The following is a 19,868-nucleotide window of genomic DNA, read 5'->3' on the forward strand; positions in this document are numbered from 1 at the left end:
AGTCTGTACACATTTCTGTCCCTAGTGCTTCTCGACCCACCAAGAGACAGGGCAGGCTTGGGAATACATCCTTTGCTGCAAGTTTCATCATCATAGCTATTTTAACTCTTTCATGATATTTTCTGCAATGCAGAACTTGGCATTTTTTCCACCTCTTAAAAAAAAAAAAATTGAGAGCCTAACAAATGTGACAATTTTTCAACAATACAAATTGATAGAATTTAGCATTTCATCTTAATAGTCAACATTAAAATGGTTGTTAAGCCACTCCGTTTAATTGTTACCTTTTGGGATACAGTCTTTCTAATATTTTTATTTGATTCCACATCAAATTTTACCATACTATTTTCACACTTATCATCTTAAGTGTATATATTATTCTCCTTTGTTATTGTCTTATCGAACAATTGTGAACAGATATTATCCCCTTGATTATCATAAAATAGCACCAGAAAACTACTAGGTCTGGAAAGGCTTCACAGTGACAACAGCATGGATCCATGTTCCCCCAGTCCTGCTGACTGTCAAGAGCAGGGTTAATGCAAGTTGGTCACAAGCAGCTGATCTTCAGAATAGGAAAATATGATGAATTTCACACAATGGATTTAAATTGGGAAAATTACGTATCAAAATGCTTATCATAAAAAGTTTGAGAAAGGTGTATTCTACATGTGTCAGCTTGTAGAGGATTATGACAATTTCACTTTACTCTTGTCTGTCCCTAACTACTTTCACAGGTTCTGTTGGCTCATGCTCAGCTCTCCTTAAATGTAATAAAATGTAAATGTGGGCCTATATGATGTCTTTTTTTGTTTGAACAGCTGGTCAGAGACTTAGCTTGGCGTCTTTAAAATTGAGGGGTTTTGACCACATATCAGCATATCAGGGAAGGTGCACATTAATAAACCTATGCCAAGGAGTGGTTAAAAATGGGAAATCTTTATTCGATACAGAGTGCTTGTCTTGGGTCCAATGGTTCCAAGAGAAAGTATGTTGAAGTGAGATTCCCAATGACTCAAGCACGCTCCTATGAACTTATGAACATGAATTGACTCCAAGGGCTAGAGGTTTTAAGAGAAGACACAACATGTGTGCTTGGACTGTGTGGGGGTAATTTGTGAGAGTGTGGTTCTTGCCAATAAGGTAAGTATGGAATTTGTTGCATCTGTTGCAATACTGGAGAGCTTTTGAAGTGGATGAACAAGAACCTTGCTGGGTTATAGAACAGTCACATTTAATCTTGAAGAAAATGGGCCTTTCCTGCACTTATAGAAATATTGTCCTACTAAGGTACATTTTGTGAGGAGAAGTGGAGACGTGGTATGATGCAATTTGTCCTTGTTTGATCATTTCTCTTTATTTACATTCTGGACATCTGAAAATCACATCTGTTTAGACTTCAGGCCCTATTACAGTAACATGAGTGTAGAAGGATTATCAACAGAAGAGGTTACATTTGTGTTGTATGTAGAGATAATAGATTTAGCAGTGTCCATGTATAAGCTGAGAAGCTGTTTTGTAGCAAAGTACTCTGCCACGCAAGGCCAGTCAGATTATTCTAAACTTTTTTTCACAGTTATGAAGCGGGAGGTTTGTAAGCGCATGAAGATTATGAGATGATAAATTGGAAGGATATAGGAAAATGGTCTGACCTTTTAATTTCAATGTGGAAGGTATGTGATAAATGTATTGAGAGGTTGGTAACAGTGAGTTCCAGTATTCACCTCTTATTATGCATCAATAGCAACCTGCGTTGAAGAAGTATTTGAAGCTGCAAGAAAGTCTCAAATGATGTGAATGTTTTACAGTTTGCGTGACTCCAGTCAATGATAAAGTCAAAGTAGAAAATATTGGTCAAATATAACCTGTCTTTGAGAGAGAACTAATCAGCAATTTCTGGTTCAATGCTAGCTTTGCAATTAGGTGGATGCTAAATGATGTACAGGTAGAGGTTTAAGAGATAGAGAGGATGAGGCCAAACTCAAAACATTTGAATGATAAAAAGAAGGTGACAGTAAGCTGTGATGATTTGTTTCTCTAAACATCTAAACAATCCTTCACTTTCATTGAATAACCTACCTGTCTTCCCTCATTTATGCCTGGAGTACTAGGGAACCGAGAATTGACTGGAATGCAAACCAGGATTCAATGACATTGAAGGGATTTAATTTGTGCAATTCACTGAGGTCATCAATATCTGGATGATGGTTCTTGGTAAATCTTGATATTCTTGTACATTTTTGAAGGGCTATAGAGAAGACCTGATGTGGATATGGATGTTACAAATGACATTTTTTCATATGGTTGATGTTGGGGGTGGGTAGGAATGGCAAGGCTTCCATGTTCAATCAAATTATGTTGGTTATGGTGGAAGAAATCATATTTTGACAGTGATTGAGTCATCGGATTCAAGCCATGTGTTGAAGGTAATGTATTAGTATGTGGCTAAGCTTGCCTCAGTGGGGGCTGATTGCAGAGATATATTATCAGAGCATTAATGTCAGGGAAGCATTAGTTGATTCACTGGGCATGTACCTAGATACAGATTTGTTCTGTTCATATAGTTTTCTGTACTCCATGGAGCATGCAGAGCTCTGAAAAACATCACTCCACGTAGCGGAACAGAGTTTTTTCCGCGCTCGCTCCCACCAATGTCAAGTTGGTGAGCACAGGTGAGCAAAATCCACCTCCCACCTCAATGCGAGTGGTCAGAATTCTCAACGCAGGTGGCCACAGATGTTTGCAACCGCTCGCGTTGAGAAACCTTTCATTAGCGTTAAGAAAGCTGCAGTGCCTGTAGAAAATCTACTCGAGCGGCAAGAAAAGAAGCAGCACCCACTTACGCTGCTTATGGTGCTGTTTGCACTGAAATCATAATCTATTAAGTATGAACCGACAGCATCATTGTCACATTTGTGAGGAAAAAAGTGATTACACAATGATCTCAACTTTCCTTGCCAAGGGGCTCACAAATAAATCTTCCTTCTTTCTATATGTCTACAATTTCCATGCTAATTTTGTGGTGTTAACACAAAGGCATGCTAGAACAGTAACCCATGGACTTTACTTACATGGAGACAGGTAGAGGTGGTCACGTCGCAGAGACTCACGGAACTGTGCAAGTATATGGTGTTACTGCCAGAGAATCTAAATGCATTGAATTGAAACTTTTTTTGAAGGGAGCTTGAACTTCCAAGAAGAGTAACTGGAACAGTATCATTGTATAGGCAGCTGTTGAGACAAAATGGATGCTCTGTTACAGTTAATCATATAAACAGTCTACAGTTTTCAGCTTTTTACTGACATTTTGGGTCAAATACACATTTTGTTATCCTCTGGCCAAATTAGATAATGCAGATAAGGTGACAAAGTGAACACCAAAGCCACAAGGGTCAAAAGGTAAGCTTTATTACTGTAGATAAAAACATGCCATGTTCTATATTTTTGGAGACAAACCTAGGTTACTGGGATGGAAGCCTAATTGCCCCTCTTGGTGTGACAATTTCAGGGTATTTTGCAAGAAAGGCTTTCAACTGGTCGATTATCAAATGGATTTGTAAAGTATTATGCTAGGATCACCTGCATGGGTAAGTTAATATTTATCACAGGTAATTTTTCCACGTATGAATTAACCCCTTCGCAGCGGGAGTAATTCCCCCCGTTCTGCTGGGGGGTGAGGGGCATGCACAGCGCCCACGTGCTCGTGACAAGCTCAGCTCGTCATGAGGCACAGAGGCACAGAGGCACAGAGCTCGTGTGCTCATGACGAGCTGAGCTCGTAATTACCACACCCATTTCCGTGGAACTTTCAGCACAGCAGGGGAATTATCCCCCCGTGTGAGCGTTCCACAGCTCATGACGAGCTCAGCTCGTCATGAGCACATGAGCACCGTGCCTCATCACAAGCTCAGCTTGTCATGAGCATAGAGGGTGTTAATGCTTGTTTGCAAATTTGATACAAAAGAAATTACTCAAGCAATTCTTCAATATAGATAACGAACTGACAGAATGGCTTTGATTAACCTACTAAATAGAGGTGTTACAATGATACTCTCTCAATAGTCATCACCAAAGCTTAGACACTACTAAGTACATACGCCAGGCCTTTGACCAAAACACCTCATTAAGTTCATATCAGTAACCCTCCCAAAATCCCTTTTTGAATCCACTTCTTTTATCTTCACCATCAATAAACTCCTGCTAAAACTCTTAATGATATACTTAGGCTGATTGCTTTAGAGTGTTAGAGTAGCGATGGGAATCTTGTTATAATACATCTCTTCTAGTTTTTATTCTTATCTTGAGAGCTATATCAAAAGTCAGATTCTATATCTGATTATATGATTGTCCGAAAAGTGGGGGGAGAGGTTGTAGATATCCCACTATTGGCTCAATCTTTAACCGGCTGCCCCTCAGAGAGTCCCACAGCGTCCAGTGAGGTGCTACACATTGCTTCTTTCTGGACAGTCTCTCCTCCTGCAGGGAAGGCAGGATTCTTCCCTCTACCAACAAGCAGGAAATCTTCTAAGTACTTCAGGATAGTTTTACAGCTCTTCCAGCAATAGTCCCTGAGATCAGAGATCAGGTGCTGTCCTCTCAACTATGGGAAACTGGCTGTCAGGAGGACACCATCTAGGATTACTTAGCAGTCTACTGAATACGTTGCAGACCACTCCCTTGCTTGACCATGGAGGGCTTGGAACTAGAACAACAAGTGGGGTTCTGCTTCTATACACAGCTAGGAGACAGAAGATGTTAATCTGTTGTAAGAAACTGTAGAACCGTTTTAAGGTAGTTCTCTTTTGAAGTGATATTTACTGGCCGATTGCCAGACACAGCAGTGATAGTTGTCAAAGCAGGATAGTATCCAACCCGGAGCACCCAGAAATAAGGAACACAGAGATCCAAGGATTTTGCACCTGCCTGTCATCAGAGAAAAACAAAAGTTCATACCTCACCTAAAGGTCTCTTCAGCTTTCAGAGCAGAGTCTGCAGTCCAATCTGTAACCATTACTTCTACTAAATGAAAGTGTTCAACAGCACCTTAAAACCAAAAACCTTTAAGAATTACTGATGGAATCCTGTCTTCTAGCCTCTGACTATAGTATGAAGGGCTTCTCCCTCCTGCTTCAGCAATGTGACAATACTCTCAACTGCCTGGGAGCACAGTCCTTACCTGCACCTTGTGCGGTTATTATTCTGGCTCACTCACACATACCACTGATGTGCCATGCAGCAATATGCTTAACATGCACTCAGGATGTTAGCACTAAGGAATGGGTAAGTGTGTTGAAGAATAACGACATGAGTGGGCTGATTCCTCTCAATTAACTCAGATAAAAATGTGTAGTAACATTGTTTATTTTCTAAACAATGTATGCTGCCACAACCACTCTAAAAACTAAACCCACAATATAAACATTAATGAGGGTATGTGTGGAGCACCCCAATAGGTCACAGGAAAAGTCGCCATGATCAAAATCAAAAAGTTGTGCTACCAGATACACACAGTCGGGCACCCATGGCAGGGTGACACGGCATTAAGCATTCGAAGGACATTTACTTCCCAACATACATTAAGGATTAAGGTATTTTCCAGAGTACCATATACTTACACATTGCTAGAACATAGGAATAGCACTTCCCAATATTTATAAAAACACATCATTATGTGATCTTCACTGAACATCCTCTTGTATCCTTCACTCACCCCACATCAGTAACCATCACCTGGCCATGATGTTAGTCCTCTGCTACTATCTCATCCATGTCTCAACAAAACCATCACCCAACCCACATCAATAAATCACACTCAAACATGAATGAATTTCATTCAGCCCGCATTAATAATCTTTCTCTATCATTTTGTATGAATGTCAAGAATTAATGTTTGTGCTACAAACAAATCCTAACAAAAATGATGGCAACCAAAATATTGCCCTTGTATATATGTAAAGATATTCCACTTAACTACTCATATGTTGTCAAGGTATGTAAATGTGGAGTTAAGTATAGTAAATGTATACTTAACAATATTTACTTACCACAGTAGTCAATAGATAAGCTACAATATTCTTGTAGCCCAATATTTCTGTTGTTGACATACATACAATCCAACCATTGCCACACAGTTCATAGTTTACACCCAGCCCTCTTTATTAATCTTTATCCAACCAGCATCAATATTCTTCACCCAACCCTCAAAAGAAAACTTTATCAACTTCAATGGCCCTCAACCTACATCTATTATTTTCACCCAACTCACATTAATAAACATCACCCAGTCCACTTTAATAGTTATAATAAATTAATCTCCTCACATAACCTACTTATATAACGTCTACCAATATCAAAGGAAAATTCTCAATCACCTTGACTGTTAGTTCACCCTAACCAAATTGAAAAAAAAAATATATTTTTTTTTATTATTGTCACTCACAAAGCCCAATCACGAACGGCGCTAGAGGCACGTATGGGCACGATGTCCACTAATCTTAGCTTACTACAGGCAGATCATAAAAAGCTGGCCGACAAGGTCAAATCGAATAAACTGGCACTGGATGATCTTATAACCCAACAGACTATGCACTCCCCCAACTTGAATAATTCCAGCGACAATTGAAGGGCCTGCAGGACAGGGTGGTTGATGCGGAAGGGAGGTCCTGTTGCAATAATGTTCGCATACTTGGAATACCGGAACGCAGCGAGGGATCCAACCCTACACAGTTTGTGGAGGACTGACTGAGAGATCATGTAACGAAAGAGGGCCTAACACCCCTGTACAATGTGGAGAGGGCGCATAGGGTGCTTTCCAGACCTCCTCGGTCGGGAGTGCCGCCCCGCCCTGCCCGTTGTTAGTGCGCATTTTACACTACAAGGACCGCAACATTATCCTACGGGCTGCCTGAGAGAACGCTCATGTGCGTTTTGAGAACAAGACAATTTCACTATACCCGGATCTCACCCCAGAAGTCCAGAAAGCTAGAGCTATGTTTCTGGGAGTGAAGAAAAGTCTGCGCGACCGCAATTTGAAATACGCACTGCTCTTCTCGGCTAGACTGAAAGTTGTCTACGGTCAGAAATCGTATTTTTCGACAATCCTAAGGAAGTGGCGGACTGGCTTGAAATTACTTTTACAACAGCGACTTCTCAGACTTTGCCTCATCGGGACAACTATGTAAAGCCTCCCCAACACGAACGACTGGACTACCCCTATTGGGTCAGGGCAATACCATGGTTACTATGGACTCTGGCCCAACCTCGGAACAGATTACAACCAGCTAGAGAGACGCACTCCTCACAGCGGCGGCCTTGGCAGCTCATGATGCCCAGGCTGCGGCATCATCGGAACACTCATCTGATTCTGACACGGTGCGCTCTGAATCTGAGGCTAGCATTACTCTATTTCCCTTTATTACGGCCCAGGTTGCAAGAGACTTTTGATATTGTGATCCGGAATGCCCGGGAGTGATAATGTATACAAGGACTATGCATTGTGTATATTGCTACTGATGACTGATTTATGTGTCCAGGGTACATCTGCTTTATAGGGAAATGTGTTCATGTAACCAAGAATTACTAGAATGCATATTATGTTGGTTTCACGAACTGGCGCAGATCTGGCCTCTACCCCTGAGCGACTGCGATGACGCATTTCTTGTTTGTAATGCATGTTGGACTATTGTTCTTTGTTTGGTCCTCTGTTGTTATACTGGGGAACCTAGTATTGGGGAGTTATTGTGTGGGGGGGTTCTCGGCTCTTCAGCAGCTTCTATCTAAATGGTTTCGGTCTCCACAGGTCACAATGCAACTATGTTTTATGCACCACGATGATATTACCTAATACATACACCTACTGCACATGGAAAGTGAGGGGATTAGGCTCCATTCATAAAAGACACCGGGTTCTGGCACAACTTACTAGGAGGAAGGTTGCTATTGCTTATTTACAAGAAACTCATCTTAATGTTGGTGAGGCAGCTAAATTGCAGAGAAAATCAAGAGGACAACTATTCGCTACAACATATTCAGCTTTTTCCAGGAGGACGGCGATGTGGATGCGGACTACTGTCCGTTTCAAGCTCCTGGAGCAGAAGATAGACGTCAATGGTAGATATGTACTGCTTCATGCCTTATTAGATGGGACACATGTGGTCATGGGCTGTACATATGCACCAAACACTGACCAGGATAAATACCTGACTACACTAGGTGCTGCCCTGATAGAGTGGGCTGCGTATCCCTGGGTGATGGGGGCGATTTCGACACTGTGTTAAATATTGACTTAGACAGGTCCCATCCCCGTTACATGCCACTGAAACCAAAAAGCAAGCGGAGGCACTTAGGAGCTGGGCAGAGGGCTGGGAACTACATGACGCATGGCAGGTGAAGCACAACGTGCATAGAAAATACTCCTTTTATTCGCCACCACACAGACTACACACTCGGATTGACCGATTCCTATGCCCTGTCACCCTGTTGGGGTCCATTACTTCAGTGCTCCATATGGGGACAACCCTGTCGGATCATAGCCCAGTGGAGTTAACTCTACAGTGGGACAAGGTTCCAACACCGATAACGACTTGGAAACTACACCCTGAGATGTTAGAAGATCAGGTCTTTCGCACTGCCCTTTCCAAAGCTATCGTCCATTATTTCTTGGAGAATACGGGGACTGCTAGCTCCCGACAAATATAATGGGATGCCTTCAAAACGGGTCATCAGGTGAGTGGCAATAAGTGCTAAGACAGGAGCACGACTCAACCTTATTGGGCGACTTACAGAGGTGGAGGATAGATTAGCTGTACTGGAGGGGGAGGCTGCAGGGACGAATGAACAATTGACACAATTGTGAGAAGCTAACATCCAATACGCGGAGCTCCGTGAAGAGCGTGTTGTGGATTACCTGTTATGTACGCAAAAACAACATAGACAGTCTGACAGGTCAGGGCCACTACTGGCACGGCTGGTCGGCAACGCACCCTTGCCCACACCCATATTAGAAATTCGGAACAACGCTGCTGTGGTGGTAACCACGCAATTAGACATTAATACCACATTTAGGGACTATTATGAACATCTTTACGGTCCAATGCCCGTACTTACTGACACTGACACATTCTTTCATGGTATATGTGTACCCCAACTTACACAACACCAACGTGATGACCTTCTACGACCAACAATGAGGGCGGAAATAGGACAGGCGATTAAGGCTTTACCGCATAATAAGACTCCGGGGAATGATGGCCTGCCTGCTGAATTTTACGCATTGTATGCTGATTTAATAACTCCTCATTTGCAATGACTTTATCATGATCCTTGGAGGGAGGCGGGCTCCCCGCTACTACATTACAAGCGCTGGTGGTTTCGCCATTAAAGCCAGGGAGGGATCCTTTGCTTATTTCTTCTTTGACAAGGAACAGGATACTATATTGGGGTTCCCCGAAAAGGTCTCTCGTAATCCCAAATTTAAATGTATCCAATTGTTGTTACTACACAGGGCATACTTAAACGCACATAGATTGAGCGGTATGTTCCCAGGGGCTGCCATATGCTTAGTGCGGGGTTGATACACATGGTTTGGGCTTGCCCTAGACTGGGACATTACTGAGAGACGGTGTGCAAAATATTGATGGCGGTGGCTCTGCGTCAGAACGACACATTGGAATACTGTATATTAGGTCTGGGTCTCCTCGACAAGAAGGGCAGCTCTACCTCACGATTTGCTAACCTTGCGCTCATTTTAGCAAAGAGAGCCATAACCACACGATGGGGTAAAGTGGAGGAGGCGAAACTGAAAAGGGAGGAGTGTAGAGGTCTACGGAGAACACCAATCTCGCTGAGCTGGTACGCAATGATAGAAGACTACGCTGCAATAGATATTTTGTCCCTTTAGGATATATTGAGCTTAACATATGTGGGTCTGATCCGAAGTTGCAGGACGCCTGGGCACCCCTTATTGTCTATATGCTAGGCAGGGTAAATTAACAGCACTGTGCAGTTCACCTACAACAGACTTAGAACAGGGAATCCCACACCTGTGGATATGTTTGATATAAGAATGATGTTGTGGGATATTGAAGGCCGAGCTTGCGAGGGTGGAGGGAGGTTGGGTAATTGTGTTTTGTTCAAATGTTTGTCACTTCATTGTATTCTGATAGCTTACCGAATTGCTAACCGTCTCGCTAAACTTATGCTGTAAACAAGAAGGCTTAGAAAGTACCATATTGGCATATCGTTTGAGATTTTGGATACTGGTTCACTATTTGTTGCCATCCAGAGACACTTATAGATGCATCCCACTGTTGTCGTATTGTAGCCTATGACGATTGTCAAAATGTCATACTGTAAATCGTGATTATATGTCCTTTGACTGCCTGACGAAGTTTGGCTCACTGTTCTGTAAAACCAATAAAAACAAATTTGAAAAATAAAATGGCACTATTTTTCTTCTTAGTTGTTATAGCATCAAAATCTGACATGGATCCATCCCCCTGAACACCACTGTCAAATCATGGTGAGTGGCATACAGGTTTAGTATTCTTACCATCACACCTACTTACATAATCATAACCACAAGGCGACCAAGAGGAAAAGCGGTGGACAGTCTTACCGTCCGCCGAGGTCCCCCCGCCATACTAATATGGCGGGGGGAAAACAAGTGTGGATATCAGGCGGATTGTCCCCGAAAGGCTGGCGGTGGCTACCGCCAGCCTGGCGGGCAATCCGCCCGACATCGTAATGGGCCCCATAGTCTGTGTATGTCCCGCAATCCTTACAGACAGACGGTCTCTATTGAGAGAAGAATAGATCAGGTTAGAAGTTTGATCATGCTGCCAAGCGATAATAGCTGCCTTAAACCCAGACAACACGAAGCTGAACATTGGGTTAACCAAATTTGTCAGTAGAGCGTTAAAACTGTTGCAAGATACCAGAGCTGCTGAATCTCTCTTACTTCAGCAGGGCGGCATTTTGTCTACAGGTCCCATAACAGAACCTCGGCTGTTAATAATTACCAAACTGAATCTGACTTTTAGCTGAATTTTAACTGCTTACATTGTTTTAGCGAATTGAAAGAAAAACACAGTTTTGTAATTTTTATTGAGTTTTTTTTCATGAATGAACTGAACGTGTTTACATTGTAATAGTTTTAAGAAATCAAACAATAAAGTATTAACGTACTTCATATTTAAATGTAACATTGTTCAGCCTGTACATGCTCAAAACCTGTTTCATTGGCATGTGAAGCATTTATATGAAAGCCTGATATAGATTTTTAGCATGAGTTGGGAGAGACACATCAAATTTCAGAGACTTATGTTGAATTATTTGCAAACAGCAGTGTAGTAAAAACTGAGATTATATTACGAAAAGAAATGAAGAACAGAGAATACCCTAAAAAGTAAAGCAATTTTACAGAAAAGATTAGGTAAGTCATTGCAACAAATATTATAATTATCATTGGCATCAATGAATTATTTTTGTCCCACTAAGGGCATTGGAAAGTGTTTGTTCTTGAATCACACTAGGGTACATGTTAGAGTGAGGTTTGGGGTTCCAATTGAGGTAATTTGAAGAGTGATGGAAAGTGTTAGACTTATGGGAAGATTTAGAGTTATCATAAGAGTTACATTTGTTCAGGGCAACATAGATAGTAATGTAAATATAAAAAGTGACAGAGGCACTGTTAGGAATAAAATTGGGATTAAGGTTGCAACAAAGATCAGAGTTTGAGTGATTTTGCATGAGGATGTGTAAAATATTTTTGTTGCAGAATACTTTGTTATAAAATTATCACAATGGTAGAGATAATAATGCTTGGTAAATTTTTGTGTTGCCAATGATTGATGACGGATTTAATGAACGGGTTTATCTGTAATGTCACAGAGATGTCTAAATCCCCTTTCATAAACATCACATAATATAAGAGGTGTATTTGGAGTGAGCATGCTCATTTGTTAAAAAATCTCAAAGCTAATGAAGGAAGACAAATTCCTATTCCTGCTCACATGTTTTCATTCTCATTTTATCAACATCAAATAGGTTGAACTGCTTTGTGGGTGTGCTGGAAGTGGAGCCTGCAACCTTGGGTACAGAAACATACAGTGAAGACATTAGTTCACTCATTTTCTATTTTTAGGTGATATGAATTGAAACATGATGATCAACATTTGTAATTCGCAAGGAACAGTCTAAATAGGGGGACTAACTACTATTGCCACGCAACCGAAATCTCCCTGATGTTGCAGGACACTCCACTTGATGTGCTTAAGGTGGTTAGGACCTAGCTCAGGCCCGGATGTTGTACAGTCACTCCACCCAGGTTATCAGATCCAGAGAGCAGATAGGACAGGCAAAAAAGAGGGGTTGCTATCATTTACAAAGACCATCTAGGGTGTCACATCTTGGGCAGGCCCCTCTCAGACTGTGAAAATATTCAGTTCTCCATTGCATTTACTCCTTCAACTACGTTTGTGGGGATCGTTCTATATCGCCCTCCGGGAGCTGTAGGACAATTTTGCAACTCACTGCGCGAACCAGTGGTAAATCTGGCCAGCACCGCTTCTAATTTCAATCTCCTGGGGGACTTCAACTTGAATTTTGATAACTCCCAGGATGTAATTGCTAACGATCTTGCTTACGATTTGGCAGCGTGTGAGATTCTTCTAAAAGAGCCTGCTCCTATCCCCTGGTCGGACCATTTTTTGTCCCTTTTATATGGCAACCAGGTTCTTCCCATTCGCTGGTACTAACTTACCGCACCCAAGCCCGTCATTGGCCCAAACTAAGCACGGAGGAATGGAAAAAGGAACTGCATTATACCATACCCCCACATCACCCTGATCCCACAACAGCTAGTGGCAACTTTCACCTATAGATCGAGAATTCTTTAGAGGTAGTACTCCAGGGAGGTCTAAAATACAAAAAACTGGATCAAATAGGACGCCATGGTTTACACCTGAGGGGTGCAAAAGACTGGAAAGAGAATGGAGGAAAGACTTCTAAACAGACAACAAACGTAACTATAGGGTCTCTATTAACTCCTATAAAGTTGCACACAAACTAGCACAAAGCAGTCTACTATGAAGCAGAAATCGTATCCTCCTCTAATACGCTGGGATGCTCTCGGGTAGCCATGTGCTATATAAGAGCCAATTCAATTCAATTCAATTCAATTGCTGAATTATGTTCAAAATACATAATTTTTATTTGGAACATCATTAGCATTACAAAATCTTCAAGATGTTAGAAGATTAGTAACCAGTATAAAGGCTGCAAAGATAAAATTGTGAGTAAAAAAGTCTTCAAGAGCTTTTATAATGAAAGTGATCACAAAAATCTGTTATTTAGTGGAAGAAGTCTCAGTTTCTTGCAAGAATATCCTTCTGAAGCAAGGATTTATAAAGATTACAACATTTCTCAACCTTTGAAAACTTTTTTAATTCAGCAAAATTATAAAAGACTTATGGCGTGATTTCGAGTTTGGCAATGTGACAGCCAGACCGCCATTGCTGCGGTCGGGAGTACACTGTAGAGCTTGGGGCATCTCAACCACCGCATTACGAGTTAACCACTGAGCTGGTGTTTTCACAGCAGCGGCGCCATGGCAACCGCCCGGTGTGCCTCAGAGAGAGCCAGCATCACATGCCACTGCTGTGGCACCACCTCTTGCATGTCAGTGCACTATGCACCATGTTGTGCATGGCATGCAGTACATGCACAACAGTGCAAACAGAGGGGCGCACAACATGTGCCCCCATGAACAACCCCTCATGGGAAAATTCACCATGGGGACCTGTATTGGGCCCTTTCCTGACTTCCTGCTAACCTTTTGGTGGCGGGACACCACCGCCAATGATCACTTCATTTTCCACAGCCGCCCGTCATGATCCAAAGATGTTGCAGTCCAGTGGTCTTGCGCTATGCTGTGGTGGTCTGACCACCAACCTCCTAATCGGGCGTTTGAGCTGCCACCATGAGTACGGCGATCTTGGGACTGCTGTTCTCATAATCATGACCTTAGTCTTACATATAATTGACAAAACAAAGCTATTTTTGTAAGGGTGTTTCTAATGTAATACTAGTCTAGGTATGACTTGTCAAAACATATTTTGGAATACAACTGTTTTAAAAGCTAAGATATGGAAATATTATCTATAATAAAAAGTTCTAGTTTTAATAACAAATGCTTATCAATAATTGGCTAGAAATATTACGGTAAAATTAGTTGAAAAGGCACCTTATTATTGAGCAAGACCTTTGTTAAGTAAATTTGCCATCTCCAGCTGCCCTTCAAAGACAATGGAAGGCTAATGATATGTAAATAATAACTAATAGGGAGAGGCCATGGATTTTTAACAGGACACACAAAATACTGTTGTGGCCTGCATTATGTGTTTGTTAAGGGACAGAGGCCTTGGTTTAGAGTTTGGTGGACGTTTACTCCATCACAAACATGATGGATGTCCTGACTGCCTTGTTACAGTGGCATAGGACATAATGCACTTATAATTAGGCACATAAGGTATCCATCACATTTTTGACAGAGGAACACACCCACCAAACTCTAGATCAGGCCCAAAGTAACTTTAACCCATTAAGCGCGTGCAAACATTCCGCTCCAGTGCGGACGTTCGATTGCGCTAACGGGATTCGGACGTCCAACGGTCGTGCGCAGCACTAGCGAGGTAGCGCACGCGACGACCGTTGGACGTTCGAAGCACTCAACGGGTTAAGAATGGTGGAAAGCAAGAAAAGAATGCATGAACCTGCCCATCACTAATTTATTGTTAGTTTTTTATTCTGAATCTGACACAAAATTTGTGAATTTATAGCCTTCCCATGTTACAACTATGCATACATGTTACTAATTCACACAGATCGATCTTCATTAACAAATAAATCATGAATCTGGCCTTCCTCTACCATTGCATTGCATAGTATGAATTCATGGACTACTTGGAGATGCATGGAACATGCTGTACTTTTTGGTTCATATATCTATATCTCATTGGGTCAATTTCATGCATCCCATCGTGTATGGTGACTAAGCTAGAGTGTGCTGTTCATTGAACCAGAGCTGCTGAAAGTAGAATGTGAAAGTCAACTGCTAGTAGGAGAAATGTCACAAAAATGCAATTACCTGGAACATTTCTCATAGCCGTATTTGAACAAGAAATTGTGGAAGTGCAAAATTAATGGACTTCACTCAACCCTACTGGCAGAATGAATGCTTTTCCTGCTACTATTTTTGGCCAGTATAATTATACGAATAGCAGTAAGAAGAGACCTTAAATTTGATTTTCCAAGTGTAAATTATAACACAATTGCGCTAGGGCCCACAAATGCATAATGTGTCCACAATATGTTTTTTGGCGCTGACAATTTTTAAATTATGTATTGCACTGATATACTTATATAAATCAACACTTGTCTTATAATATTGGAGTTCTGGCTAGCCTATTATAATGAACATGCTCAACAAACCTTTTAGAGCTATTTGTAGTCATGAGTAGAGCTGACATAACTTTCTATTTTATGCTATCACAATGACATACGTCTTCCTTTATAGATTTGTTTTTCCATTTTATAAGTTGGCAGGGATTCTTTTCGGCCAGCAAATCTGAACACTATCACTCCAACTAAGTCATGGATCTCAGAGAGGCTGTAAGCATCACTTCTACCATCAAAACTGTAGCTTTTCGAAATATCTGATGTGTGTTTCTAGGTTGATGGTATAGCTTTGTTTGAACCCAGTGTACAAAAAGAAGGGTAGGAAGTATACAGTGTTTTATGAATGGTACTCAACAAATTAACAGGAAGCAAACTGGCTGTGCAGAACGTCACTGCTCCTATGAGTTGCAGTTTGTCTGTTATCTTTTGTTGGAGGCAAAGGGGAAGGTAAGGGTGGAGACTTTGCCAAGTAGTCTTACCATGTTTATTTATTTATTTATTTATTTTTGTAATTTGTACAGCGCGAACAATTGCCCGTAGGCGTCTCGGCGCTAGAATCTGTGCATGGGTTTAGCCATTATTGTCTGCTGCTGCAGGCAATTATAAGACTCAAAATGCTGACATAAGCGCTCAAATAATTAAACGGCATTATGAATTGTACTGGGAACACGTTTAGTGGATTTAAAAGTTCAAAACGTATACAGAAATGATGCTGGTAAGAGCTGCAGAGGTGATTTGGTTTGCACTATTTCCAAGAAACACAATATTATCTGGGATGACCATATGGCTACATATTGCTGGGACAGCATGAGGCCGATTCATAAACTGCATTTTGTAGTATGTTTAGTACTACTGCATTAGTAATACTAAAGTGCCACAAAATACTATTCGAAAACCTTAGAGAGTAAATCTCCACCTCCACCTCTCTTATCATTTGTAGGGGGAGATCCTCACATGTCTCAGTTTACTACTAAGCAGCAAATGTGGGATTGGACCAGGGGCTGCAAAAAGGGATATACTTACTACAAAATGAGAGTAAGGCCATTGTTATTCACAAATTGCACCACTAAAGTTACTATAGCAAAGAAGGGACTCAAAACACTAGTAAATAACTCCAGCTAAGACGTGGAGTAAATCCAGCACAACACATGGCAAACCCCTGGTTTTGCAATTACTGCAATACCCTCCAACAAAAAATACTGGACATAGGGACTTAAAAGAAATCCCTAAAGACTATAATGGTATATTAAATAAAATTATTTAAAATAGTTCAAAATATAACTAAGTGATGTCTTTTTAAAAACCATCTAAAAATAAAAGATGAATTATTTGGAATTTATAAACTATTGTGAAACTGATATTTATTAAAATGTAAGTAAAATACTTGAAATTCATGTTTTATCTCACCTTTTATTAAAAAACTGTATTTCTTAATTCGGGGGGATGTTGTTTGTAATTTAATGTTCACACTTTATTTTTTTATTTAATTAATATATTTTTAAATTAATCACAGATCAAATTCAAAAATAGGTTTATAGTGTTGGAGCATTTTTTGTGTTCTACATGTGCAATGGATAAATATAATTAAAACACATTAATAAGTAACATAAAATATGTTTACTATTTGTTTCAGTTTAATAAATTTCTTTTTTACTCAGCATGTACTCTACTATAAGGAGACTTAACATTCGGGATACAAATCTCCTGATATTAAAGTATAGGGAACATTTTAAAAACTTCATAATACAGGGTTAACATTTTTTTATGTCAAATAAACTCTTTTTATTGATTGTATGTTATTGTATGTTATTGCTGGGACAACATGAGGCCTATTCACAAACTGCATTTTGTAGTATGTTTAGTACTACTACAGTAGTACTACTAAAGATCCACAAAATACTATTCACAAACCTAAGACCGTAAATCTCCACCTCCACCTCTCTTATCTTTTGTAGGGGAGATGTTCACATGTCTAAGTTTACTACTAAGCAGCAAATGTGGGATTGGAACAGGTGGAGTGACTGCAAAACGGGACATACTTACTACTAAATGAGAGAGGTATAGGGAGAAGTAAAGAGGATTTTATGCAGGGTTGGGAAGGGACATGCACCCACCAAAGAGTAAGCCCATTGCTATTCACAAATTGCACCACTAAAGTTACTACAGCAAAGAAGGGATTCAAAACACTAGTAAATAACTCCAGCTTAGACGTGGAGTAAATCCAGCACAACACATGGCAAACTCCTGGTGCTACAATTATGGAAAGGGGAGACCACTCGGTCACCCCGAACGTATGGCTGGGTGCCCCGATCCCCCGGGAAACCTTTGCGAGCGGGGGGCGTGTCCCGGACGGTATGCCCATAGCGGCGTGGTTGGAGCACGCCCCCGCCGCCTAAAAGCGTTGTCCTAACACCCGCCCGGAAGTCCGTGCACCTCTGGGCGGGATGGGGACTCTGCCCCACCTTCCCGCTGCAAGATAAAAGATGCGGGAATCCAGGCAAGCGTCCTCTTATTCCTGCGCTCTGAAGGCTGCACCACTCGTCGCTTGTGAGCCCTCAAGGGAACAAGCTGCAATTTTTTTAGCGTGTAATCGTTGTTTTTTCAGTTTCAGTCGTCAAGGCGTAGCTGGAGTCCGAGTCACTACTGGAGGACAGGCAGAAGATAAAACAGAATGAAGATATGCCTGGTAAGAAGAGTGGAAAGAGCTCCGAGATCGTTGTTTTTTCTGTTTCAGTCGTCAAGGCGTAGCTGGAGTCCGAGTCACTACTGGAGAACAGCAGAAGATAAAACAGAATGCAGATATGCCTGGTAAGAAGAGTGGAAAGAGCTCCGAGATGGAAAGAATGCTGCGCACACTGGTGAACCAAGTGTCGGCGATGGACAAGAAGTTCGGTAAAGTAGACCAGCTGGGTCGCGGCTTAGCGGCCCTCCGGAAACAAGTGGAGGCCCAAGCAGGGCCCTTAGGGCGACCTAAGAGGATCGTGGGGCCTGCTTTGCCAAACATTACCCCAGGGGGGGATAAGGGGAAAAAGAAGAAGGGGAAAGCGGGTCCTAGCGAGGCCCCAGTCCCGATGGAGGTCCCGCTGGTCCCAGTAGCATAAGCGTCCAGGCCGGTACCCACACCGGATGGGGGATTGCCAATCCCTGTGGTTATCAAACCGCTGGATAACGACCAAATGCCTCCCGAACTAGCGATTCAGTTGGCGGCTGTGTTACCTTGGTTGAAGAAGGGAGCGGGGGGATCCGCGGCTGTGGAAGACCCAGCCGAAGAAGCTAGGCAGATTATCGAGCAGCTCAGGCAGACAAGGGGCGCTGGGGCAGCGAACGTGCCTTCTGTTTCTCCACAGGTAGCGAGCCCGGCCGCGGTTAAAAATTGGAATAAATCGACTGACACGACCGGAGGTACATCAGAAGCCGGTAAGAGATCGCTCCGAAGAATGGGGGAGGGCGCTGTACCCTCAAGGCGGGAATGCTTGGCGCAACATGTTCCTATGGCAACGAAAGAGATGGTGTGGGGAAACAAATATATCAATATGTTTTCATTGTTGACAGACAATCGTGAGCTAGAATATGCCAAAACTCAGAAGGATTTATGGCACCCCAGTGTATGGAGAGCAAAGATGGCTGAATTCAGGGTGGAAGAGTCCATGATGAACTGGATCAGGGCTTTCTCTGTTTTTGCAGCGATTGTGGGTGAGCGAACACCAGAACTGTTGGGAGACCTTGCTTGCTACCAGAGCAGGATCACGGGCTTCCATGAGATATATGGAGGAGAAGAATGGAAAGGGTATGATGTGGCATTTAGAAAAGCAAAATAGTTTAATGAAACACTGACTTGGGATTGTTAGGATACTGTATCTTGGCATGCGCAGTTCCTGCCGGGCGCGGCGGGTGGATCAGGGTCGAGTGCAAATGGCTCCAGGGCCTTTCAGCAGAAACATCCACAGCCCTTTCGACCAACCTACGGGGGAGATACTCCGTCTAGATCGGGCGGGAATGGGAATAAGCGAGGAGTATGTTGGGGTTTTAACAAAGGAACGTGTAGCAGGCCGCAGGGAAAATGCAGGTTCAGGCATGCCTGCGCAGGTTGTGGTAACACCTCCCACCCCGAAACGAGCTGCCAATCCAGAGGCAATAATACTGGAGGAAAAGGGGGTACCAAGCAGGATTGACACGGTGCCTCGGAGGTCCAAGCAATAGCCCGTGGATATTCTGGCTTTGACTCCCTGGCTGAACAAATACCCTGATCATGTGTCCGCTAGGATTCTGCGAGATGGCTTCTCGTATGGCTTCAGGATCCCAACGGGTAATTTTTGGGGGGCCCCCTCATGCAAAAACCAACTGTCTGTTAAGCACAACCCGGCAGTGGCCGCCACTAAAATCGCAAAAGAGGTTCGCTTGGGGCGGGTTGC

General features: G+C 42.2%; 1 protein-coding gene across 1 annotated transcript in view; it reads right to left on the reverse strand.

The window, feature by feature from the left end:
• LOC147733087 (uromodulin-like) overlaps nucleotides 1-19,868 on the reverse strand; it is a 341,372-nt gene that overhangs the window by 70,288 nt on the left and 251,216 nt on the right. The window contains exon 9 of the mRNA XM_086958926.1: nucleotides 3,072-3,231. Coding sequence (XP_086815052.1) covers nucleotides 3,072-3,231 — 160 coding nt within the window. The remainder of the gene's footprint in view (nucleotides 1-3,071; nucleotides 3,232-19,868) is intronic.

The sequence above is a fragment of the Lissotriton vulgaris genome, chromosome 2_1 (genome assembly GCF_964263255.1).
Source record: "Lissotriton vulgaris chromosome 2_1, aLisVul1.2, whole genome shotgun sequence".
Taxonomy (NCBI): domain Eukaryota; kingdom Metazoa; phylum Chordata; class Amphibia; order Caudata; family Salamandridae; genus Lissotriton; species Lissotriton vulgaris.